Source organism: Chinchilla lanigera, unplaced genomic scaffold (genome assembly GCF_000276665.1).
Source record: "Chinchilla lanigera isolate Chin_1 unplaced genomic scaffold, ChiLan1.0 scaffold00009, whole genome shotgun sequence".
Taxonomy (NCBI): Eukaryota; Metazoa; Chordata; class Mammalia; order Rodentia; family Chinchillidae; genus Chinchilla; species Chinchilla lanigera.
The window spans coordinates 9,806,987-9,831,972 of record NW_004955410.1 but is presented as its reverse complement, the minus strand read 5'-3'; the positions used below and the strand labels follow the sequence as shown (position 1 = coordinate 9,831,972).

Sequence of the window (24,986 nt, the reverse complement as noted above, 5' to 3'; positions counted from 1 at the left end):
TGACTTGTCCTTGTTACCCAGGATTGCTTTTGCTATTCTGAGTCTCTTCTGGTTCCAGATGAATTTAAGGCATGTTTTCTCGAGATCTGTGAGGTATGCTAATGGTAGTTTAATGGGAATTGCATTGATATATATAACAGTTTTGAGTGTATGGCCATTTTCACAATGTTGGTTCTTCCTATCCATGAGCAAGGAATATTTTTCCATTTATTGAAATCTTCGATCTCTTTTTTCAGAGTACTGTAGTTTTCACTGAATAGATCTTTTACTTGTTTTGTTAGATTGATTCCTAAGTATTTCAAGTTCTTGGATGTTATTGTGAAAGGTATGGTTTCCTTAATTTCCCTCTCAGTGTGTTTGTTGTTTGTGTATAGGAATGCTATTGATTTTTGGGTGTTGACTTTGTATCCAGCTACACTGCTGAATTTGTTGATTAATTCAAGGAGTCTTCTTGTGGAGTTTTTGTGGTCTTCCACATAAAGTATGTCATCTGCAAATAGTGATAGTTTTAATTCTTCCTTTCCTATCCTTATTCCTTTTATTTCTCTCTGTTGTCTAATTGCTCTGGCTAGTGGTTCCAGAACCATATTGAAGAGGAGTGTGACAGTGGACATCCGCAAAAGGAAATTTTAAATTGTGGTGGATGAGCCGAGCATGGTAGCATATGACTGTATTCTAAGGAGGCTGGAGCAGGAGGATTGCTGTGAGCAAGGCTATCTTGGGATGGATAGTGAGTTCAGAGTCAATCTAAACTACATACCCTGTCTCAAAAAAACCATAAAGAAAAGAAAAGGTGGGTGAATGAACGGGTGATAAAGTGTTTTAATTTAGGCAAAGTGTTCTGAGACAGATGCCCTCATCTCATTGCTTGTCTGAGGGACACTTGAGCACCTTTGGGGAGCAGGCGCTGTCTTGAATGGGTGCAAGGCTGTGGCCACGCGGACCCTGCCTCTGCCTCCCAGGCCTCACTTGGTCCTCCTCCCCTTCCAGTGGTTTCCTGGTCATCTCCAGGCATCTTTTGGTCTCAGGGCATCCTCCTGACACTTAGCAGTTGTGTCCCACCACACACACACACACACACACACACACACACACACACACGCCCAAGGTTCTGCAGCTTTGATGCCCCGCCCCTCCCAGCTTCCTCATCAGTGACTGCGGAGGCCCAGCAGTGTGCTGCATCCCCGAGGGTGTGAAGTACTCTTGGGAACCAGGCCTTGGGCAGGGGTCCCCGGACTCCTGGAGAGAGCCCAAAGCAGGTCTCTTCCCCATCAGCTCACATGACCAAGGGGACTTCGTATCTAACCCTGGGAACAGGATACACCCTGCCTGCCAGCGGCTAAATTGCTGCATGCCTTGGTCTCCTCAGGGCTCCTCTTCTCCTTTGCCGCAGGTGAGTCATCGCATCCTGCCAGCGCCTGCTAAATATGGCCACAAGCCTGGGTCTTGGGGCGTGGGCAGTACAGAGGCTCCATGATGGTCTCTTGGCTCTGTGCTCTGGCTGCCTTCCCCACCTGCCTTTCCAACCACTCTTCCAAGTTGTTGTGAGAGTATTCTCCTAAGAATGCGAATCAGATCGTTTATTCACAGCTCCCCTCATCTTGAGCAGTCATCTCCATAGTGGGATGTGTGCATTCGTGAGGAACCAGCACTGTCCATGGAAATGCAGGGAAGATTTAGTAGCTTATCTCTATTTTAAGACAGGGTCTCGCTCAGTCACTGAGCTGCCTGGGCTGGGCTTGAATTGGGATCCTCCTGCCTCAGCCTTCCAGAGTGCTGGGGTTACAAGCCTACAGCATGAGGTCAGCTGATTAAGTTTGTTTTACACTGAAAGTAACTTTATACTGAAACTAAGTTGACTTTATACTGAAATTGCATACTATAAATATGAGGATACTTTACTCCTACATACTTCAGCATCCCCTGGGAGATGAAGTAAGACATTTCTCTATCATACTTATCACAACTGTCTGTAAAAATGTAAATTATTTTATAATATTATCTGTTATTATTCATTGCATATTCAGATCTCAGTAGTTCTAAAGTTTTCTTCTTAAGTTTTCCCTCTTCCAGGATAAGATAAAACAATATACTACTTCCTAGGTTGGTGCTTCCTGGCTTCCCCAACAGGCTTCAGCTCTTTTCCCTCTTTTCTGTCGGTTATACTTTTCTTTTTTTTTTTTTTGTTTTGTTTTGTTTTTCTCCGGTACCAGGAACCGAACTCACGACCTTGCACTTGCCAGGCAGGCGCTTTTGCCGCTGAGCTAAATCCCCAGCCCCTGCTTTTCTTAATGGCACAGTCATAGCTCATATCCATTGCTTTCTTCTCACTGGAATGTCGGCTCTTTGAGACTGCCTCGTCTGTTCAGCTTCATGTCCTCAGGATCTGGTGCTGAGGTAAATATTTGTTGATTAAGACGTTTATGCTCGAACCACTGCTGAGCAGCTCTGATTTGAACATGTCACGGTCCCACTGACTTGAACCACCAGTGATACGCTCTTGATTGTCCATTCAGTGGCATGGGACAGTCCTGTGGGGTGGTTCTAGTTGGCAGGAATGTGTTCTTGAACAAACGAGTGACACCAGGCTATATTCTGCTGCTCCTCTTCTCTTCCCTTTTCCACGGGCTCAGTGACAGTTTGCTGTGCCGACCTGCGCCTTGTCCCTGACAGCCTCTTCTCACTGATCCTATCCTGTTGGCCAGGGCAGGGTCTCCTTACCAGGCATTTGGCCTCTCCCCTTGAGGTTCCAGCTTGGTGCCTGATAACCGTGGGTAGCTTCCCCCCGGGGAGGGATTCCTGGTGGCTAGGAGCTGACTACCTCGTCCTTTGGGGACATGAGGTGAGAGAAGCAAGCTTTCCTGAGCGTTGGTGTGGGTCCTTGTCTATAGAGCAAAGGGGTATATCAGGAATAGTGAAGGAAGGTGGGAGCCAATCAGATGTTTGGAAGAACTTCCATACTAAGCTGGAGGGTACAGACTTTCTCTAGAGTAATTTGACAGCCATTAAAGGCTAAGAACAATGGGCAGGGCTTGTCCTAGGCCACTAGCAGCTAGAGCCATAGCATATATCTTGGCTCCAGAAGCCTGAAGGACAAAGACCCTGGAATGAGTGATCTCATTAGCATTGCCTGTGGGGTCTGCATGGCATCCTCCCCCTCCTCATCCTCACAGTGTCATCCATGGCTGTCAGTCCTGTCCAGCCTCTAGCCCATCTTACGTCAGCTCTGGCACCTCCGCCTGTCTTTTGTCTTGCTGTCTCTTTACATTATGTACTCTCAGTGGTGGGGCACGCCTGTAATTCTATCACTCCAGAGTTTGAGGTGGGAGCATCCCTGTGAGTTCAAGGCCAGCCTGAACTACATAGTGAGAGTCTGTCTCAAAAACCAAAAAAAAAACAACAAAAAAAGTCCCAGAAAGCATGTTGGTTATGATTCTGTAAGAGAAAATGCTGTTTTTTCTTCCTAATGTCTGCAGGTGCTCTCATCTTCTCCCCACCCCCAAATGACTGAGAATGGATTTCTAGGAGAACATGCCCCAAAGTGTCCCTCATTGCAGGCGGCCATCTGTTCCCTGGTTCTGGTGTCCCAGGTGTCGCAGTCATGGCTCACATCATTCACGCTGGCTTCTTCACAGAGCCTTTTAAAATTGTGAGCCTGTTTCTAGTTTGGGGTCTTTGTACTTCATGTTTCCTCTGCCTCGAGCTTCTGCCCTTCTGGGGTATCCTTGATTCAAGCCTCTCTTTGAGTGCCACATTCTCTGACAAGACTTTTTCTGAACAACCTCTTCATTATCTATTTCTCTTATTTGCTTTTTCTTCATAGGACATATGGTTACCTAACAGTGTGCTGTTACTTTTTTCTTGTTGCCACTCAAAGTTAAAGGAGGAAAGTTTTATTTGGCTTACAGTCTAGAGGTTTCAGTCCATAGTCGGCTGGCTCCAAGGCAGGGTGGCATGGCAGAGGGGCATCTCAGAGGAGAAACATTTCTTGGCAGCCAAAGGCTGCAAAGCGATGAAGTAGCAAGCAGCAAGCCACAAGGGAGGAACAACAAGTAGCAAGTGGCATTAGCAGCTTCTTTCTGTCCCTTTATATTCTATCTAGGCTACCCCCTGTTAGGGCAGGTAGTATTCATACCAAGAACTGTGCCAAACCAGTCAGTGGACTGACTTAGTAACGACACTCCCTTAATCCCAGCACCACATACTCTCGATCCAGCCACCTCTGAAAAAGCCCTGCCTGTGCCCACACAAGGCTTTGGGGTGCATAAACCATAACACTTCTAGACACAAACCATAACAGTGTGTGGATTGCTCATTTACTTACTTTTTACGTAGTCCCAGCTAGTTCATGTGATCCTAACTTGGCATGTCTTTTTTCCTGCCAGTTCGCAGTGCTCTTGTGGCACCTGGCCCCCAGGAGGGTCAGGTTCTGGCTTGGAGTCTCCAAGGTGTGCTCGTTCCTTGGGTTGGTGCTGGCTCTTCTGCAGTTAGAGCACACTCAGGCCTCCTTGGAGGACCTGTGTGCCCTTATCACCTCTGTCACCTAGAAATGGCTTTATCAGAAACTAACTTAAAAGCCCAGACCTTCCTGAAATGGTTCCACTTACTTGGTGGGAGCAGAGCACATTTGTAGGCTTTTCATTTTGGAAAGGAGACGGTGGTGGTGTTACTGGGTTTGCATTGTCAGTGGGAAGGGCGAGCTGTGGCTTAGTGAGAAGAAGTGATCCGATTCCTGGCACAGCCAAATGGGAGTGAGTCTGTGACCAGCATGAGTGCCCTGTGTTTCCGTGTGCCTTGTGGAGTGTTGCAGGCAGGGACCTGAGCACAGAACCTATCACACCGAAAAGGGAAATCTGAAATACAAGCATAATCCCTTTTCCTCCTGTTGTGTTGCAATTAAATTATTGAGATAAATTACCTGTTATCATTTAGAACACATTGTGAGCAGAATAACTGTTTACAGACCTGAACCAGGATAACAGCATGTCATCAAAGAGATTTTGCTCACTGAACACAAATGAGGGATATTAAATACAAAGAAACTGTATTTAAATGTGTGGTGATGGTGTCTCTGACAGTATATTTCTTCTAGCATAATTGAATTATGCAGCTCCTGGGAGGTGTTCTTAAAATCAACAGCTAGGAGTGGGTGGCACATTACAGATCGACTCCTTTCACTGCTGTACCCTCAGATAACAGCCAGCTCAGTTGCCACTCTCGTGGAGAAAAAGAAAGCAGATCTTCCTGAAGTTCACGGGGCCATAGAATGTCTCACATAGTTTCGCTCTTTTTCTTGAATTGTGTGACCGAAAGAGGTTCAGGTCATTGTAGCAGTGCCCAGCTTTCAGTGAGCACAGCGACTCTCCAAAAGGGTGTCTAGATATCTGTGTTGAGCAGACTTTTCTGCTTTGTCTGTAAGTAGCATTTTACACGGACTTCTGTGATACAAGTGACAGTTATGTTTGATCCTCACCAGAGATCTAAGCTTATGTGGCAGTTTGTGGTTTGGTGGTGGAGATGCTAACTTGGTCTCAGGTCTTCCCTCTGGACCTCACAACTTCTTTCTCACTGTTACCTCCACGAGTGGCGGGGGCCCAGGGTCCAGTGGTCAGCTGTGTCTGGTGAGCTGCGCTGACAGCAACGTTCTGTGTACCTCTGTGTCCCTTGCAGCGATGGCCCATTAGGGAGCGGCCCATGGTGTGCACAGTGGACCCGTGGGGCTGACCTGAGGCAGAAGAATGGAGGAGGCAAGAAGGAGGGCAAGCAGTGTTCTCTGTGCAGTCCAGGAGATACTCTCCTGTGGAAATTTCCAGAGATGAGGACAGAAAATACTTAATTCCTTCAAGTTCAGCTGAGCAGGATTCTGGGTCTATGTGATTCCAGGTCTTTTTTGCTCTTCTACAGAAGGAGGTTCTGTACCTGATGTTGTGCGCCTGTAGGGACTACTCGTCTCTGTCACTAACTATCGTGCTGTTTGCCCATCCAGCAAAAACCCGGGCGGCCGACTTGTTGGTGAACCCCCTGGATCCTCGGAATGCAGATAAAATTAGAGTAAAAATTGCTGACCTGGGGAATGCCTGCTGGGTGGTAAGTAGAGTGTTCTTTTTAAAACATACTGCTCATGACCTGGGCCTGGTGGCACACACCTATAATCCCAGCACTCGGGAGGCTGAGGCAGGAGAATTGCCACAAATTTGAGGCCAGCCTGGGACCCATAGTGATTCAAGGCTACCTTGAACTATGTAGTGAGACTATCTCAAAAAAAAACAAAACAAAACAAAAAAAAAAAAAAACGAAGCAACTAACCCCCCCTCAAAAAACACATTGGTTATGATTCTATGGGAGAAGACACCGTTTTTCCTGTCCTATGTCTGTATTCCTTGGTAACACACCTGTTCCTTTCCAGCATAAACACTTCACCGAGGACATCCAAACGCGTCAGTATAGATCCATAGAGGTGTTGATAGGAGCAGGCTACAGCACGCCTGCAGACATTTGGAGCACGGCATGCATGGTAAGGGCAGCGGTGCTGCCGTCTTCCGTGTCGTGAGGCCCTTCCCTTCTGTGCTCCTGACGGGGTGGAGGCGTGGGCGCAGCTTTCAAAGTGTGAAGCCCTGCCGCCAAGGGCTGGGCATGGAGGACGCGCTGCCCCTCTCCGGAGGAGAAGAGCGCTCCTTACCTGGGCCCTACCTTCCCACTTTTTGGGCCTGTCCTTGTGAGTGACGGGTGCTGTCGGGCCCTGTGAGAGAGAGTTGCACTCACTGTGCCACATGAAGTCCATGTAGAAACGCTCTGGGCCCGGGCAGCGGGTGGTTTGTGCCGGGTTTCCCATTTACCCAGGCCTGAGAGGCGGAAGGTGAGACTGCCACTCTCGGGAGGGCTGTCCAAGGCCAGGAGACTGGTGCCCTGCTAGGTCAGCCAGAAATGTGGCCTGCTTACTTCCCTAGCTGGCACGGAAGGGGTTCCCCTGTAGGCCAATGAGCAGTCTCTTTATGAAGCCAAGCCCAGGGAGGATTTGGACTGCACTCGCTTCTAAAGCAGCCACCACAAGTGCCTCCATCCTCAGTCCAAGTCTTCTAGAAAGCACAAGGTGCTTTCTGGGGCAACCTGAGCTGTGCCCATACACCCCAGGGCACCTTTGCCTTTGCTGCTCATCTGTGAGTTGAAGAGCACAAATGTGCCTCCACCTGTCACCCTACTTGCTGGCTCGTCAGGTACCTTCCCCTCAGTAGGCTCTGCTGTTGCTTCAGTGTGAGAATAGGTGTGGTGTGTGCCTGTGGCGTGGTGTGGAGTGTCATGCTTGTGCTATTTGCTGTTCTCTGCTGTCTGAACCAAAGAGCTCCTGTGCGAAGCTTTCAGAGTCTTCTCCCCAGCAGAAGCCACATGGAATAATGTGAGTGTTCTGTTGTTGGGAGCTTGACAGTTGTTTTGAGCACACTGTACTTTTTTGTCCTCTATTGTGAAGTAAAAGCATTGTTTTAAGAAGATAGTACCAGAGAATGTGAGAAAAAAGTAGATTTTTTTATCTCCAAGGTGGCCTAATCTGAGGCAGTAGATAGGGCAGGTAGGTCTGAAACACTTTCTAGTCCTTTATGGCTTTGAGGGAGAATGCAGATAATAATTTTTAAATAATTAAGAATGTTAGCTTTGTAGTGAGTTTCACAAGTCAGGTCCCTGCCTTGCACAATGTAGAGAGGTCTGGTTGAAAGAAGCGGCAGGTGTGGCGGGTGCTTTGAGCTTGGAGAGCTGTGTGGAGGGCCCTTGGAGCCTTCCTGGCACAGACCCGGCCAGTAGGAAGGGAGCTGCTGGAACAGCCAGGCTGCGGGGAGCTGCTCCCCATTTCAGAAGGTGGCGAGGCCAACCAGCAGCATCCCCAGCAGCGCAGAAGCCACGCACCAGGGCTGCCCTGAATTAGGCTCTGCAAACTCTTTGAACTCTGAAGTCTTGCACTTCTAATTTTGGATATTAAGTTTGGTGATATAACCAGAAAACTAGGACAGATTCAAAGATGTAGGGATAGTGGAAGAGGTGTCAGTACAGTCTGCGGCGGGCTGCGTATCTGCCTCCTGTGCAGTTGGAGTGTGTCCCCGCACTCCAGCCCCTTGTCTGCTAGTGCGTTGCTGTGGTTGTGCTTACACAGGAAACGCAGGCACAGTCTCCTTCCCCGGCCCCTCCCAGGGCACAAGGGGCTCCCTCAGTGCTGTAGGGGCTGCTTAGGGGTTTCTCTCTGCCCAGGTGGTTTTAAGAAGGGTAAGCCCTCGTTCTTTGCCCCTGAAGGCTGAACTGGGAGGTCTCTTCTTTGATGTTTTCTAGAGAATGTGGCAGAGAGGAGGCTTAAAAGTATTGCATCGTATGAAATTGGACCTTTTCATGCCAAGCTTTAACAAAGCCTGAGATTGTTCTTGGTGGTAAAGCCTACAACCCTTCCAGTGTCATGACAGCATCAAGTCAGAGACGTTTCACTGCATACAGGGTGGGGGTTGGGGTACCCCTACTGTTGTTGAAGGGTGCCTTGGGCATAATAGAATGGCACAGTTGTTAGTTCTGCTCTCCTCTGTGGGCTCTAGACCCTTCCAGATGTAGCTCCGTAGTGTAGGACCCCAGAGTCGTGTGAGCTGAGATACTCCTCTACATTCATGAGTCCTAGCCCCCAGTAGGTAGCGTTGTGTGGACTTCTTGGCAGGTCCTGGCCAGTGCCGTAGCCTCAGAAAGACCGACTTTACCAAACACACACACACACACACAGCACCACCACCACCACCACCCGTGTACATCATATTTATTCAGAAGTGGGTGCTTTGACACAGGAAGGCATTTCAGTAAATAGACCTGTGATCTCCAGGAACCTGAGAATAGAGTTTGTTTCAGAGGAAAGCTCCCTGAAGGGACTAGGCTGAGCACAGAAGGAAGATCTCAAGTATTTTAATAATAATAATAACAACAATAATATTAATAATACTGAAAGTAACTTGTTAAGGGCAGTGATGTTTCATATTTTCATAGCTGTCAGGGTGAAAGCATTTTGTGAAGTACAAAGGCCCAAGGTATTCATGGTAATATGTGTTGACCCTTTTGCCTACGTCATACTGAGAAAGCCTAGTCATATTTTGAAGAGCTGAGAGTAACCACCTTCCCTCTCGCTTTTTAAAAAAACTCATTGTGTTGATAGACTTCTTTAAGCATCTTGTTGGAAATACATGGGATTTGGCCTATTCTTTTTGATTTTAAAAACAAGGATTTGAAGCTGGCCATAGTGACACACACCTATAGTCCCACACTATAGGGGAAGTCAAGGCAGGAGGACTGCAAGTTTGAACCCAGTCTGGGCAACTTAGTGACTCAGCAAGATCCTGTCTTAAAATTTAAGAAAAAGAAAAAAGATAAGTGGGAATATAGCTCAGTGTGAAGGACCTGGGTTCAGCCCCCATTACTGCAAACAAAACCAAACCAAAAATCCATAGTATTTCGTCAGCAGAGCTGTAGCACTTGCTGTCTCCATGCACTGATACCAAGTTAAACTCACAGCCCTGAGAACTGGCTGGCTGAGGGGTTGCAGGTGTAGCCGGGGAGCAGCTCTCCTCGATACCTTCAGGAGCACCTGTGAGGTGCTCTGCTCCATTGTGCCTGGGGACAGCGGAAGAGGGTCCTTTTGGTTGTAGGTCCTTTCTTCTGCTTGAGTCAGAAATGAATAAAATGAGACTGAAAGTATCCTTGATGACTGTGCATGAGCCCAGAGAAAGCAGCGGCACCCACCGTGCAGGGCCTGCTTAGCGTGGTGGAGAGGGCAAACCCTGGACGCGAGGGGCCCAGTAGGCTCCTGGTCTTACCTTGCGCGGCTGGCCGGCCTGCACTTAGGGCTGTGGTTCTGCTTCCTGCAGCGAAAAGATAACATACTGCTTCATCTTCCACGAGAAGAGATGTAAATATATCTGGGAGCTTCTTTGAACTTTTTAGGAGAAAGAATAAAGAGACTGAGCTGTTTTAGGAGTGTTTAGGTTTGCTTGAGAGCCTCAGAAGATGTAGCCCCCAGGGGAGAGCCCTGGCCTGGGCAGTCTGCAGAGCTCAGTGTGTTGTCTTTGTGTCCTAGGCATTTGAGCTGGCAACTGGAGACTATTTGTTTGAACCACATTCCGGGGAAGACTATTCCAGGGACGAAGGTAAGTGTTGCTGCCTGCAGAGTACCGCAGTCTGGGATTGCTCCTTGCCCTGAGCTTCCAGAGAGTGTGACATTGATTACTGAACCAGAGCCATGTTTTGGTTTTCAATTTCCAAATTCATACACTTTTCCCTTGAGTTTGAAGCCCCTCAGTGTCAGCAAATGGGCAGTGCCCACTTGGCATAGGCAGCTTGGGAGAACTCTTGGTCCTCTCCTCCCAGCCTTGCCCTAGCGCAGAGCCAGCGGCTGGAGAGGACAGGCACAGCAAGCCCTGAAGCCTCTCCATGGGCCTTTTGTCCACTGAGCTCTTGCCCAGTTTGCTGTCCTCTCTGGGAGCTGAGTTGAAAACCAGGGAATTCGGGCTTGAATTCCTTTTGTAAACCTGACCATCTCCATGCTTACTTGGTTGCAATGCTGGGGTGACTGGGGGAGCTGGCATCAGTCCCTGCTGACGCCCCAGATGGTGCCTGACGCCTGCCAGCCCCACGAGCCTCTGCATGGATTGCTGCAGACATTGTTGATTTGAATCAATATCTGATTTTTTACTAATTTTACTTTTTTCCCTCTTCTTTTATCCCATCCTTCCCTTTGCCCCTCCCATTCCCATATCCTTTTTTTCTCTCCTCCATAGACCACATAGCCCACATCATAGAGCTGCTAGGCAGTATCCCAAGGCACTTTGCTCTATCTGGAAAATATTCTCGGGAATTCTTCAATCGCAGAGGTAGTACCTCTTCCTTTTGAAAAGCGCCACGATGCAGACAGAAATGGAATAGTAGCTGCTGCTTGCAGCATTAATGATTTCAAAGACATTTCTTCTAAATTCCAAAAGCAACCCAGCAGAATTCCTATGCTGATTAAAAGTTGACGGGAAGGCCCGAGTTTGGCCTGTACCGCAGGGGCCCTGCACACTGACCCCTGCGTGGTGCCTGGGACAGTCCTAAATCCAGCCACCTGGGATAAGCGTGTGCTTTTGCTCTTGACCATTCCGATTGCGCTGTTTCTGTCTGCGCGGGCGGTGGTAGTGTCTGCATGCAGTGTACTGATTAAACTGTCGTGTGTTTCTGTTTTGCTGGCAATGTTTCCCAATGCAGATCACATAGCATTGATCATTGAACTTCTGGGGAAAGTCCCTCGAAAATACGCTATGTTGGGGAAATATTCCAAGGAGTTTTTCACCAGAAAAGGTAACGGTATTTATGCAACACTAATTTTCAGCACAATCCTCTCCGAAAGGGAGAAATTGTGCATTCATGTATGAGCAATGAAGAAAGATCTGGAGTTGTACAACTGGGGAAATCTTCTGAAGAAAGTTCTCAAGAAACAACCCTGAGTCATCTGGTGTCCGTGAGAATGAGAGTTTGTAAGAGAAGAGCCTTCCTACAGCCATGTCTCTCCTCTACCTCTTACTTCTCTTGCTCTGAGCACCAGTCTGTATGTTCAGATACTTGTGAAAAGGACTTTTAAGAGATTTTCTGGGCTGGGGATTTAGCTCAGCGGCAAAGCGCCTGCCTGGCAAGCGCAAGGTCGTGAGTTTGGTTCCTGGTACCGGAGAAAAACCAAAAAAAAAAAAAAAAAAAGATTTTCTAAGAACCGCAGGTGTTTCTTCCACTCTCTGTGTCGTAGCGCCTGTAGTGGAGCCCAGGCACCTTGAGACAGAGCCTCCTGCACACAGCGCTCTTTATGCTCTCGGGACCTGTTTGTGGAGCCAGGGTGTAGGCCTGCGGGAGCCTTTGTACGTCGCAGTCTCACTTTCCCTTTGTGTCCTGCCACACTGTCGCACAGGTGTCATGTTATGGTGCTTGCTGGCCTTCCTTTGGCTTGACCCTGCATAGCTGCTCCTTTGCCCTGTGCAGTCTCAGTTAATGACCAGGTTTCAAAAATACCCAAAAGCCCCATGAAATACTGTTTCTTCATTTAATTGTTTTTGGAGAGCCCCTTCCACATGCTGTTTTATTTCGTGATAAACTCCAGCTTAGATTTGGTTTTGTTTGCACAATCCTTTAGTAAAGAACTTTTAAAGTCAGTTTGAGTAGTACATGGAGGTTCTAGAAATTCCTCACCCAGATTTTTAGACAGGTTCTCATTGTTTAGTTCAAGATGGCCTTAAACTCACTATATAGCCCAGTCTGGCCTTCAACTCACGGCAGTCCTCTTGCCTCAGCCTTCCAAGAGCTGGAATTACAGGCCTGCACCACCATGCCCAGCATTCACAGATACTCTTGCCTCTTACCTCTGCTCTGGCCAGATTTGTAGGAGCAATTTTTTTTTTTTGAAATGGACTCTTGCTAAGTCATTTAGTTGCCCAGGATGTGCTTGAATTTGAGATCTTCCTGCTTCAGCCTCCTGGAGTGCTAGGAGTATAGTTTTGTACCACCAAATGTGACTTTCAAGTTTCCTATGAGATAAGAAATTCTCATTGAGTAAAGTTCCCCTCTCCACACACAGACAGGCCAAAGCAGAGTTAGGGGCAGTAAAATGGCTTTGCTGTTAAACCTCGTTCCATGATAGAGCTGCAAGGTGGGGCGTGTCTTGGAATCTCTGCATTGGTCCCCTTTCCTGTTGATGGGGATTACTTCAAGTTGTGGAGGTGCAAGAAGGTATAAGAGGATACTGTGTGACATGTGGTACAGTGATCGCTGTTAACTGCTAAAATGAAGGTATAAACAGAACAGCAGTGGAAGGCTTGGGCACCTGGCTGAAGTTGAGCCTGGCTGGCAAGGGCGAGGCCGCAGGTTCAGTCCGCAGGCGGATCCTGGGAGCGTGGATGGACTTTCCCTGGGGGCCTTCCAGAAGCTGTTATTTGAAAGAGGTCAACCACGGAGAAGCTCTGTATTAGCGTGGCTTGGGGGTTCAGCTTGACCAGGAAATCATGGACCCCTCCTCCTTCCAGTCTGTTTCCCAGCAGGGCTGTGGGAGGTGGCCAGCCCCCAGCAGCACAGGGTGACTTGCCTCATCCTTACCTTAGCCTCGAAGCAGTTTATGCCCAGCTGGGAGCCTGGTCTCCTGTAGTACCTGACAATCTGCGGAGGGGAGTGAGCGGTGTGGAGAGCCCTGTTCTCTTGGCAGGCAGGCAGGCAGATGGGTTTGGCACTCAGGGCCTCTCCCAACACAAGCAATAAAGACAGGGTCCTGAACCCAGTGCTTCACTCATGCTGGGCAGGTGCTCTGTCACTGAGCTTCACCCCCAGTCCTTTTAAATTTGATTTTGAAGCTAGTTTTGGTGGCATGTGCCTATAATCCCAGCACATCCCTGTGTTGCTAAATTGCCCAGGCTGGCCTTGAACCTGGATCCTCTTCATCCTCTGGAGTAGCTGGGATTACAGGCATGCATCACTGCATCATCTGTACATGAGCTACTTGAAAGCACTGGAGCAGCTTGTTTGAAGCTGCAGAGTTAAAAGTGTATTTTGCATCCTTCTTAGTGACAGACTGAAGACAGTTTGACTTGGTGTTACTGGGGTAGTTAATGCCTCCCCCTTCCTTTGGCTGAAAGGGAGAATTTATGATGGGGCCAGAAATTCCCTACAATGACTGGGGGTTCAGTTTTAAGATCTTTGCTGATAATCTTTGCTGATAATTGTTTATTTATCATGGCTGTGGTGGTCAGAAGAAATTTGGGGTCTTGGCAGAAGTCACAACAATATTATGAGGAACAAGAACTTGTCATGAAAATGAATCTTCCCACATCCCTGAGGAGGAGGGAGGTGGTTTGCTGAAATTTTGGCATGACCCCCAGGTTCTGTTTAGAATATGCATTTTGATGATGGTGGGAAAATCAGTGCAGACAAGAGCAGCCCTCCTGGGGCTGTATTCTTTTGACCCATCAGTAGCCATTATTTTAGTAAAGAATATTTGGCTGAGAATGGAAGTATGGGTATGGTTTATTCCTCAGATGCACTGGGATGTATGTAAGGGGTTGGGCGCACTGGTACGGAGGTGTGGGCGTCAGACGAAAGGGCTTCTGAGATGTTGCAAACGTCAGAAGAGGAAGCGCCTGCGCAGTGTGCTCTGTGTTTTGGAGCAGGGCGCTGGCGTCCGCAGTGCTCTGCAGTAGAGGAGGGTGGGGACCCTCAGAGCTGGGAGGGAAGATTTAGGAGGTTTTACAAAGAGATACTTTCCTTATCTTTAACATTTGAGCCACATGTGTTAAACTGTTTCAAATTTATCTCCAGAGTTATGTAAAGGCAGCGGATTCTCCGGGAGCTATAGGAGCAGACCTCTTTTGTGGGTGTGTGGCCCATATAAGCTGGACATTTTCCCCTCCCCATCTTGATTTTTCTTGGCTTCAAGTTTTAAAAGATTCTCAAATCATTTCACAGCTGCATAAATGCCAGGCGTGGGCATTAGAACAGTCTGTGAGCCATAGGATGTCCTCGTGGGCCCTGTTGCCTTTGGAAACCTGGGAAGGAAGGGTTGCCTAAGGCTGTGTCTTCTCCGTGTGAGCTTGACTCTTGCAGAAGTAAAAGTAGCTAAGGAAAACTTCCTCACGCTAGTTAGTGAGCCTTGACGGTTGCAATGCACAGGTAAACATTCACCACAATTTCATCTTCAAACAGTAACTCCAAGCTTTAAAGAGCCTTGTTCCCCAGCATGCCAAGGGCTTGGGTTCAGTTCCAGGGTGGGTGGCTGGGCAGGTGGATGGGTGGATGGACAGACGGATGAACATTATTCTTTTTTCTCTGTGATTAGATCTTCCATTGAGGAAAAGCTGTCTGAGCACAGAGGCCAGGCCTAGTGTACTGCTGGATGTTCAGTGCCAAGCACACTGGCACCTGGCAGAGTAGATTCAGTAGAGAAGCGTTGACTGAGTTCAAGCACGTGAGCCTGTATCAGCCTTTGGTTTGGGGAGGGTACACTGTGAGCTGGCTGGGGGTGCCCATGTGTTCCAGAGTGCGGCCGCTATCCAGCTGCACTGCTTGCTGCAGCCCCCACCTCCGGCTCACCAGCTGGCCCAGTGTGGAGAAGGCCTGGGGGAGGCCCCTGCAGCTGGAGTTGTATTCATCAGTGGAGATGCCACTGAGACATGATGTGCCGCAGAGTGACCCAAGTCACAGCAAAGATGTTCTGTGAAATAACAAACTTCAGGCCAAGGAATGGAACTGCTTTAAATGTTTCAATAATTTTAACATTAATGCATCCAATGCAAAAAGCTGAAATCATTGCTGTAATGGGTTTTAGATCATTCCCATTATACAAGTTGACTAGCCCTCATCCACAATGCTTGAGGCCAAAAGGGCTACAAATCTCATATTCTCTCACGTTTTGGACTATTAGCATCTGTGTATGTGTTGCCTTGGATATTGGACCTAGGTCTAACCATGGAATTCATTTGTTTCATGCAAACTTTATACAGATAGGCTGAAGGTTTTACTGTTGTTCTGTTTCTGGTGCTGGGGATCAAACCCAGGGCCTCACACGTGCTAGGCAGGAGTTCTACACGAAGTGACAGCCCAGCCCCTTTAAAGGTTGTTTTAGACAGTAATTTCAGCATGCCTGCATTGGACTGCAGCTCTTCATATGAAGTCAGGTGTGGAATTGCCTACTTGTGTCCTTTTGACACTCAAAGCATTACAGATTTTGGATTAGGGGTGCTCAACCTGTATTTCCTACCTTGTGTTCCATCGTTTACTTTGACTTACTGATGATGAAATGCTTATTTTTGCTGCTAGCATTGACACAACCCTGGAATTCTTTTAAATTTATTGTTTTGTTGTCTATGTTGTACCCTTTTGAGTGTGTGCCCATTTTAAAAGAATAACTTTATTGAGATACAATTTGCAGATTGACCCTTTAAGAGATGTACCATGCAGTAGTTTTTAGTATATTCACGGAGTTGAGTAACTGTTCCTATTACTTAATTTTAGAACATTTCACCATCAAAAAGAAACCTCATACCCATTCACAGTCACTCTCAATTCTCTCGACGCCTGACTCACAGCAGTGCTAGTTCTGTTTTTGTGGGTCTGTTTTACCTATATCCTGTAAGTGGAATCATACAATACGCTGTGACTTTTGCATGGGGCTTCTTCCTTGCACTCAGCACAATTTTTGAAGCTGTCTCATGTGGTAGCATGAAGCCATGCTCCACTCTTCAGATGGATAGATGCATGTTGTTTCACTGTCTGTCAGGTGATGCACACTTGGTTGTTTCTACATTTTGGCTATTGGGCGTGCTGCCGATGTGGTCGTAATGCGCAGGGTTTTATGTGGACGAATGTTTTCACTTCTCTTGAGTGCACGCGGTGATAGTTGAAGTGCAGTTTTTACCTTATATACTCTTCCTGTTCTTGCTTGTGCTTTAGGTACCCCCTAAGAACTCAGTACTTTAAGGACTGATTTACTTTTCTTCTGTCGTTTTTCTCTTCCCTCATAGTTTAGTCCTATGTTCCATTTGGAGTTAATTTTTGCATGCGATGCGAGGTAGGATTTATACACATTTTGCGTCCAAATATTTACCTACCTGTCTTTGTCTCCCTACATAGGCATTCCTCCATATTTCTTAAATTTTATTTTTGGCTCTCTACCAGAATTTATAGTAGGTTTCCTTTCTGTGTGTGCAGTACTGAAATTTAGCCCAGTCTAGTTCATACCATGGTTTACTTCATTGTTACCAGTCGTCACCACAGTACAACCCCAGTGTTTGCCTTCGTAGTCCCTCGCCATGTGAACGTGAAACCTCGTGTGGGTCTATGTCTGCTTCTGGGCTATAACTTCGTGCACAAAGTAACATGTCTCCCTTCACAGATCCGTTAGCATTGAGGAAGTACAGTGGAAGTACTTGGAAAGCACCCATCATCTGGGGCTGGCAGGTACAGCTGCCGTCACAGCCTCTGCCCTCCTCCTGGCCTGCTTCTTGTCAGGTTCCAGCCTCCGTCCAGATGTTTCCAGCCAGTTTGGAGGCCAGAGCTCCTGGGGAACAGCTCCCAGCAGACTGGCTACCTTGTTGGCTGAGCTCTTGCATGCAGATCTGCGGGAGGGTGGCACTGAGGTTGGCACAAGAGTTAGATCCTGCTCCAAGTTCCGAAGGGGATGGTGGTACAGTCCTCAGCACCATCACAAAAAGAAGCCAAAACCCAGCTTTGTGTTTTCTTTTCTTTTAAGCAAACATAATCACAGTTAAGTATCTGATTACCTCCAAATTTGTTTAAGTGAAACGTAATCTTTGAATATTTTTTAAAGAAAAAATGATCAGGGTAAAAATCCTTTTTTTTTTTTTTTTGAGACAAGTGTCTCGCTATGCAGTTCAGGCTGGCCTTGAGCTCACTTTGTAGCCCAGGCTGGCCTCGAACTCACAAGGATCCTCCTGCCTCAGTCTCCCAAGTGTTGGGATTACAGGTGTGCACCACGCCTGGCTAAAATTCTTTAACTGGGTAGGAAGTTAATTTTATAGAAGGAGCGAGTAGGAGTCACAGCAGCTGGTTACAGCCCAGTTTCTTAGTGTGTCACACATGCGGATGTGTACATGCTCAGGGGATCTGTTCTTACCAGAGTGCCCCACGTCCCCGTGTAGCCCCCCTGTGTCCTTTGAGACCCAGCACAGTGGCCTTCGTGGTGCAGGGCTCCATGCATGCAGCGCCTGGCTAGTTGCTCGAGTTACTTTGCACATTGCGTCTTTTGCTATTTTAGGCTACATCTTTGCACATGGGGGTTTTTAAAAATATGGGATTACTTAACCAAAAATACATTAAGATATCTTAGATTGTTCTTGGCAAATATTATTATTCTTACATGTGGCTACTTATGTAAGAAGAGTTTCATAGCCTGTTATTTTCACCTCTTTATTATGCAGCTGAAGATATCTGGAAGGTTGCAGTCAGTCCTTAGTATCCGTGATTTCCACATCCACAGATTAAACCAACCACAGATATGAAACGCAGTATAGACATTGTTCCTTGTCATTATCCCCTAAACAATACAATGGAACAGCTGTTTGCATAGCACTTACATTGTATGAAGCATTGTGTGCAATCTAGAGATGACTTAATATAGAGAGAAGGAAGTGTAATGTGGCAAGCTTGTGCACACACACGTCACCATTCTATCTGAGGGGCTTGGAGCTCCTCACTTCCGTTGTGAGCCAGGGGCATGTTCTTGGAGCCAATCACTGTGGGTACAAGGGGATGACTGACTGTACCTAGGTTTATTGTTGGGGGCTTGTTTTTTTTTTTGTTGGGGTTTTTTTTTCTTTTTTTGGTATTTTAATTTTCTCTTGAAAGCTTGACTTTTATCACTGGCAATAAATATTTCTCCATTGATATGATGGGTCCATTTTGTTCAGTTTGTTGTTGTTTGTTTGTTTGTTGGTGCTGGGGATTGAACCCAGGGCCTTTTGCATACTAGGCAAGCACTGTTCCAATGAGCAGTGGCCCCAGCCTGACTATACTTAGTTTAATGCCTATTAAAGGAACTTAGTTAAAAAATGCCACCGTCAAACATAGGTTCTTTAGCTATTCTGAGCAGACTGCTTCCCAGTGTATTCTTTTGTTCCAAGATGGAATAACTGAATGATCATTGAACTGCTTTGAACTTGTTTTAGCTTGTCCTGTGCAAGTGCCCTGTGCTTTAAACTGTCGCTCTGGTGAGATAAGCAGGTCACCCCAAATCCGTAGTAGTCACATTACCGAAAACTGGGAATTGAAAGAACCTTAGCACTGCTGGTGTCTTGGTGCATTTGGTTTCTATCTTTACGGTTATTTTAAAATGAATCTTGTGATGATCTGCAGAACACAGTTTTGAGACTGTTCTTGTATGCTTGACAGTTTACCCTGATTTCTCCCATGTTTAGTAGTAATAATACTCATCAAAGGGATATACCATAGTTTTTTTTCTTTTAACCATCGTTGCTGCCTTGACCACATGCATGCATGAGAGTGGAGCCCAGCAGCAGCCACTGTGGGGAGGGATGTGGGCGTTCTGCTTTTGTTTTTGTAATTTTGTGCCCTGTTCTTTTGTTATTGTTACGGTTTAAATGGGTGGGTAGCTGTTTCCAAAGAGACTTGAATAATGAATGAAACAATGCAGATGATTCTCTACAGGAGACAGAGCAGGGCCAGAAGGAGGGGTCAGAGCTACCCTGACCTGCAAACTTCAAGATTTATAAAGTAATAGTCTTGGAGTGTTAGATTTTACAACAAACGTGTGGACATGAACAGCATGTCGTTTGGATTGTCCAGTACAGCAGCCACTCGCTACTTGTGGCTGTTTAAATTTAGACGATTTAAAACGATACTTCAGTTGCACTAGTGACATTTCCTGTGCCCAGCAGACACACAGGTGTGGCAGCCAGTGCTGCTAGGTTGGACACCACCACCAAAAAGTACCTCTGTACTATTCTGGAAGTTCTTGAAGTGCTGTGCAGAGAAAGAGACTCCCCTTTCTTTGCATAACAGGGTGCATTGTAGGGCTTTCCCTAAGCAAGCTTGCAGATTGCATGAGCGCCCAAGTTGGAGTGCTAGTGGCTTTTTTGGGAAATGAGAACATTCTGGAGCTGGGCACATGCTTACAAACCCAGCACTCTGGGAGGCTGAGGCAGGAGGATTGCAAGTTCAAGCCCAGCTCAGGCAGTTTAGTAACTTAGTGAGGCCTGTCTCAAAATAAAGAAGGGCTGGGGATTTAGTTTAATGTAAAGGTCCTGAATTCACTTCCTAGTACTGCAAAAAGAAAACTTTCTGGGTATTCTTAGCACACTCTGCTTAAAGAAACCTAGAACTGATGTGAATGAATTACAGTTGACCCTTGTACATCCACCAAGCTTACTTGAGCTCTGACATGGTCACAGATACTTCACTGCTATTGCGAAGGAGGAAAGCTAGCCTTCCTCCTGGTTGCCAGAAGGTGTGGACTGAGCAGGTAGGTAATTTGGCTCTGCCAACTATGGGGCAAGTGTGAGGCTGGAGCTTTCCTGATGCCATTGTCTTTTCCTGGTAGGAGAACTGCGACACATCACCAAGCTGAAGCCCTGGAGCCTGTTTGATGTACTTGTGGAAAAGTATGGCTGGCCACACGAAGATGCCGCACAGTTCACGGATTTCCTCATCCCGATGTTAGAAATGGTTCCAGAAAAACGAGCCTCCGCTGGCGAATGCCTTCGGCATCCTTGGTTGAATTCTTAGCAAATCTACAAATACACCATTCTGAGCTAGCAAGTGTTTTCCAGTACATTGGACCTAAACGGTGACTCTCATTCTTTAACAGGATTACAAGTGAGCTGGCTTCATCCTCAGACCTTTATTTTGCTTTGAGGTACTGTTGTTTGATATTTTGCTTTTTGTGCACTGTGATCCTGGGGAAGGGTAGTCTTTTGTCTTCGGCTAAGTAGTTGACCATTTTCTTCTGGAAAAAATAACATGTCTCTAAGCATTGTTTCTTGTGTTGTGTGGCATTCAAATGTCATTTTTATTTTGAATGAAAAATTCTTTCCCCTTTGTGTTTTGGCAGGATTTGTAACTATTTATGAAGAAATATTTTAGCTGAGTACTATATAATTTACAATCTTAAGAAATTATCAAGGTGGAACCAAGAAATAGCAAGGAAATGTACAATTTTATCTTCTGGCAAAGGGACATCATTCCTGTATTATAGTATATGTAAATGCACCCTTGTAAATGTTAATTTCCATTAAATATGGGATGGGGACTCAAGTTTCAGAAAAGCTACCAAGTACTGAGCGCTCTTTAGCGGAGTTGCATGTGGCGGACTCACTGCTCCAAGGGGTTATGCAGACTCCATTCCCTCGCAGTCCATTCACATTGGCTCTGGGTTGCCGGACATCATTCCCTGTACGGCACTTCAAAGGAAGGAGATGTGCTTGTTCTAACATCCATTATAAGTTAGCAGTCCCATCTGTATTTTTGCATATTTTAAAGAGTACTTTTAAAAAAAAAAGTGATTTCCCCTTAAAAATGTGATGGCCTGGTACCATGTGGTATTGCCTCTTCCAAGCACTCTAAGTTAAATGCATAGGTTAAATTGGACAAGAGAAACATGTTCAGTGTGTGGAATGACTTTTCCTATATAGCTATATATATACTTAAATAGCTATATAGGAAAAGCATGATCATGTTTATCTAAAACACAAGGTACGGTATATACAGTTGCAGTTGCAGTGAGCAGAATACTCCTCACAGCTCAAAGGTGACAGTGATCGCATCCATTCCACAGGCAGCTTGATGTGTGGCTACGTGAATTTTACCAGCTTTCTTGTCTTTCCATGAATGAGAAAATGATTTTCCCTCTCTGGGTTGCACATTGTTTTTGTTTATGCATTTCCTCAAAATTAACTGTAGGATCCAGGACACAAACCATTATTAGTAGGCAATACAATTTTAGAATGTAATATATAGAGGTATATAGCCTCTTTTAGAAGTCAATGGATTGAGTGTCTTTTTATTTTAAATTTTACATTCTTTAAGGTGCCTCGTTTTTCTTGACTTTGTCCATTAACATTTATCCACATGCCTTTGCAATAACTAGATTGTGACAAGCTAACAAGTATTGTAACAATAATCTATTGTTTGAGGTGCTTGCAGTTGTCTTAAAAATTAAAGTGTTTTGGTTTTTTCCCCCAGACATTGCCGCCTTGGTCATTGCCCTGTATTTGAAGGGATAGAATCAACGTGCATTTGCTGTATGTGTAGTGTCACCAGAAGTAAAGGGAATGCCAACACCCTTGTGGCAGCAAATACAGTTGTAGAGTGTGAATTGAGGCTTTTTGTAAGGAAATCATATATGTATTGTTTTTTAAGGGCAGAATGGATTTAGGAAAGGTGTTAATTCTAGATTAATTATCTAGAATTGCAGTGATCCTTTTTTATCCATGCTTCATCAAAAACCATTCTAACTGCAAACTTTTTTTTTAAACACCATTCATTCTGAGGGAACAAGACACATAATCCTCCTAGGAAGTAGCATTGTATCACATGTTGTTGTGAGGTAGAATGTACCATTCAATTATGATATGTGCATGCTTTCTTTTCTAATGAGGCTTAGGTCTCTGTGTCGATTCTTTGACAGAAGTTGGTCGTAGACCAGTTATGCTATGATTTCCGTAGGAAATATTCTTGCAAGAACTACAGAGTACATTTATAGCTCCCCTGTGTCTAGAATTATCAGAATGATAGTACGCTTGGTTGAAATTTATCTTAAGTTTTAGTTCATGTTGGAAAAGAAACTCTTCATTTTTAAGTAGCATCTCTCTGCTAAAATAGCCTGACTAGTTTACATTGTAGAACCAGTTGCTGTAGAAGGAATATACATTTGTGCTAGGTACCGTGTGGCTTTTAGCAGATTCTTGGCGGCTTGTTGATAAAGAATGCATCAGGCTAAAGGAGAACCAGCTGGTTATGCTAAACATGAGTCCGCTCACTGATTTGAGTGTGGGTCCTCTCTTTCCTCCATTAAATCTTCATAGAAAATGATGGTAGCAGATCTAGAAGGTGGCTGGCTGGAAATCGGCAGGCGGAACTGCGCAAAGGCAGAGGAAAGGCAGCTAGTAAGAGCCGCGGAGGCGCACACACACCTGATTTAAATCAGAGAAAACTGATTTGCTGCTTCCTTCTTTTTTACCTGGACCAGATGTAACTTATTAGCAGGGTAAAGTAAGGAAACTTTCCATGGGAACAGAGAGCTTGTTTCTTTTTATAGTTCCACTTTTTCTCCCCCTTTTTGGGATGAATGTTTGGTAGAGGACAATATTTAAGGATTGTCTTTCATCATAGCATTATTTAATATTCTGCAGTTTGCACATGAGCTTCTGTATGCATTAATTCTATAGCAGGCCATTCTGAAGCACTGAGCAGTTAAGAATGCTCAGGAGGGTCCTTTTAAAGAGGTGAATATTGGTATTTTATGTTAAGAAACTATCAGGTGATGGATGATGTAAAGCCATTTTTTCTCAAATGTTTCTTTGTGAATGCCATAAGTAGAATTTTGCTTCACAAGTCAAGGATGGCAAAGTTGACTTATGTTCTAAAACCTGAAGCTGATTAGGATTGAACCCTAAGTGTGCTGTATTAATGCACAACTATAAGCTAATTTTCAAAAGGAAATGAAAATTAAAATCATAAAACATGACTTAAATTACTGCCAGATCTCAGTCATTCTTAATGTCTGTTTACTCTTTTTTCTGATGCACAAAATTTGTGTACTGTGCCCAAATTGTGCCAGGTAATTTGGATGGTGAAAAACGTGTTGACGTGGTCATTGATAATGGATATACTAATTAGCACTCCTGAGAGACAGAAGGCAAAGGCTGGGAATTTTCGTTTTCCACTGTCAGAAGTAGTACTTTGTTTCAGCCATAAATAACTGAGAGGCCATCTTTGTTTTACTTACTGCCTTTCTCTTAGTTATGTATTGCCAGACCAAATTTAAAGAAACTTATTTCCCATGACTTCACAGATTTAAAGAATCTGTGGGTAGATACTAAACATACACCTTCTAAATAATTTTTGATTAACCAATAGGACATTTAGTTACGTTCTAAATTGTGCACGTTAGATACTCTTGTGTTCCAGAGGGCAGACTACTCATACTTCTAACGACTGTTATAAACTGCAGTCTGTCTTGCGTAATGCATTAGTGGTCTGGATTCATTTTGTATGACGCCAGAATGTTAAGCAGTTTCCTGTGGCTCTTCCTTCCGCAGAATGGCATGCAGGGACCATTACTGGACCAGCTGCTTACTGCCGATACCAACGGAGGTAGTAGTCGCTAAAGTATGTTCAAAATCTAACTTTTGTAAAACCACTTAAGCAGACCCCAGTTTAGACATTAGCTATACAGGACAATTTGGTAAAACTGACATAATTGTGATTTATTAACATGAATTAAAATGCCCAACCAGTGCTTCAATGTGACAGTATATTTAAAATAAAAAAAGAAATTAAAGATCATATACTGTACTACTTTCACAAAGATCACACAGTTTTGCAAAAGACCTGTCATATGTACAATGCTATATATCAAATGAAAAAGCAATAAGCAATTATATACGCAAAAGAAATGTACTATTTACAGTTTGTCAGAGACATTAGAAATCATCTATACATTAAATTACATTTTGCTTGGAAATAACTGATAAGACAAAATGAGCCATATCCACACCAAACTATAAAAAAATCTGTATTGCATTTTTATACCTAAGATGCACTCTCACAGAACTGCTGAACCCCCCAAAAAAGAAAATCCTCATAGTGCCATTACGTAGCTGTGTACTTAATGCGTATGTATAAAATAATAGACATTCACTAAATGAATTAAGTGCAACAATAAAATTTAAAGGTCATGTAGCATCAAATCTACTGCCAGAAGAACAGCTGGAATGTTCACTTACAAAATAAAGATACCTAATACTGGTTTAACAGCACATTTTAAAAGAAATTTTAAAAAGCAAAAATGGGGAAAATACAATGAAAGAGCACTGGTTTTTTTTTTTTTTTTTATACAAAGTTTCATGTACAAGCTTTAAAAAGTACCCCGATAGGTACATATGAAATATACAGTTTATCTTACACAACATTTTAAAAAGTTTTCGAAACGAGTCTGTCTTAATGCCACCCCGAACCGTGGTAACTGTTCTGAAACGTCGGTGGCACCTGTGCTCTGTGAATGGGGATCTGCCCGGGCACTGGCGACGCCTGCTGCGGGCCCTGCACCCCGTGCGGCAGGGCCACGGGGCCGGGGTGCGGGCAGAACCCCGAAGCCGGCGGCGTTGGAATACTGTTTGGTCCTTGGGGCTGGAGGTGAGGACCCGCGACGGGGAGCGGGCAGTGCGGCCCCGCCGCGGGTGGCTGGTGTTGGGGTCCGGCTCCCAGGGCGCCGTGGTGCG

At 45.4% G+C, this 24,986-nt stretch overlaps 2 protein-coding genes across 7 annotated transcripts in view; one reads left to right on the top strand and one right to left on the bottom strand.

Annotated features, from left to right (window-relative positions):
- Srpk2 (SRSF protein kinase 2) overlaps nt 1-24,037 on the top strand; it is a 226,825-nt gene extending 202,788 nt beyond the window's left edge. For 3 of the 6 annotated variants that reach the window (XM_013510522.1, XM_013510524.1, XM_013510526.1), the window contains 7 exons: nt 5,987-6,087; nt 6,407-6,514; nt 10,088-10,157; nt 10,788-10,880; nt 11,251-11,343; nt 20,087-20,401; nt 23,805-24,037. In XM_013510522.1, coding sequence (XP_013365976.1) covers nt 5,987-6,087; nt 6,407-6,514; nt 10,088-10,157; nt 10,788-10,880; nt 11,251-11,343; nt 20,087-20,271 — 650 coding nt within the window. In that variant the 3' untranslated portion in view covers nt 20,272-20,401; nt 23,805-24,037. Of the gene's footprint in view, nt 1-5,986; nt 6,088-6,406; nt 6,515-10,087; nt 10,158-10,787; nt 10,881-11,250; nt 11,344-20,086; nt 23,237-23,804 lie in introns of those variants that run through there. The other 3 variants (XM_013510525.1, XM_005377241.2, XM_005377243.2) reach the window with 3 other exon arrangements.
- Nucleotides 23,952-24,986, bottom strand: part of Kmt2e (lysine (K)-specific methyltransferase 2E) — a 93,435-nt gene continuing 92,400 nt past the window's right edge. Inside the window, exon 27 of the mRNA XM_005377563.2 lies at nt 23,952-24,985. Within this exon, the coding sequence (XP_005377620.1) occupies nt 24,706-24,985 (280 nt within the window). The 3' untranslated portion in view covers nt 23,952-24,705. The remainder of the gene's footprint in view (nt 24,986) is intronic.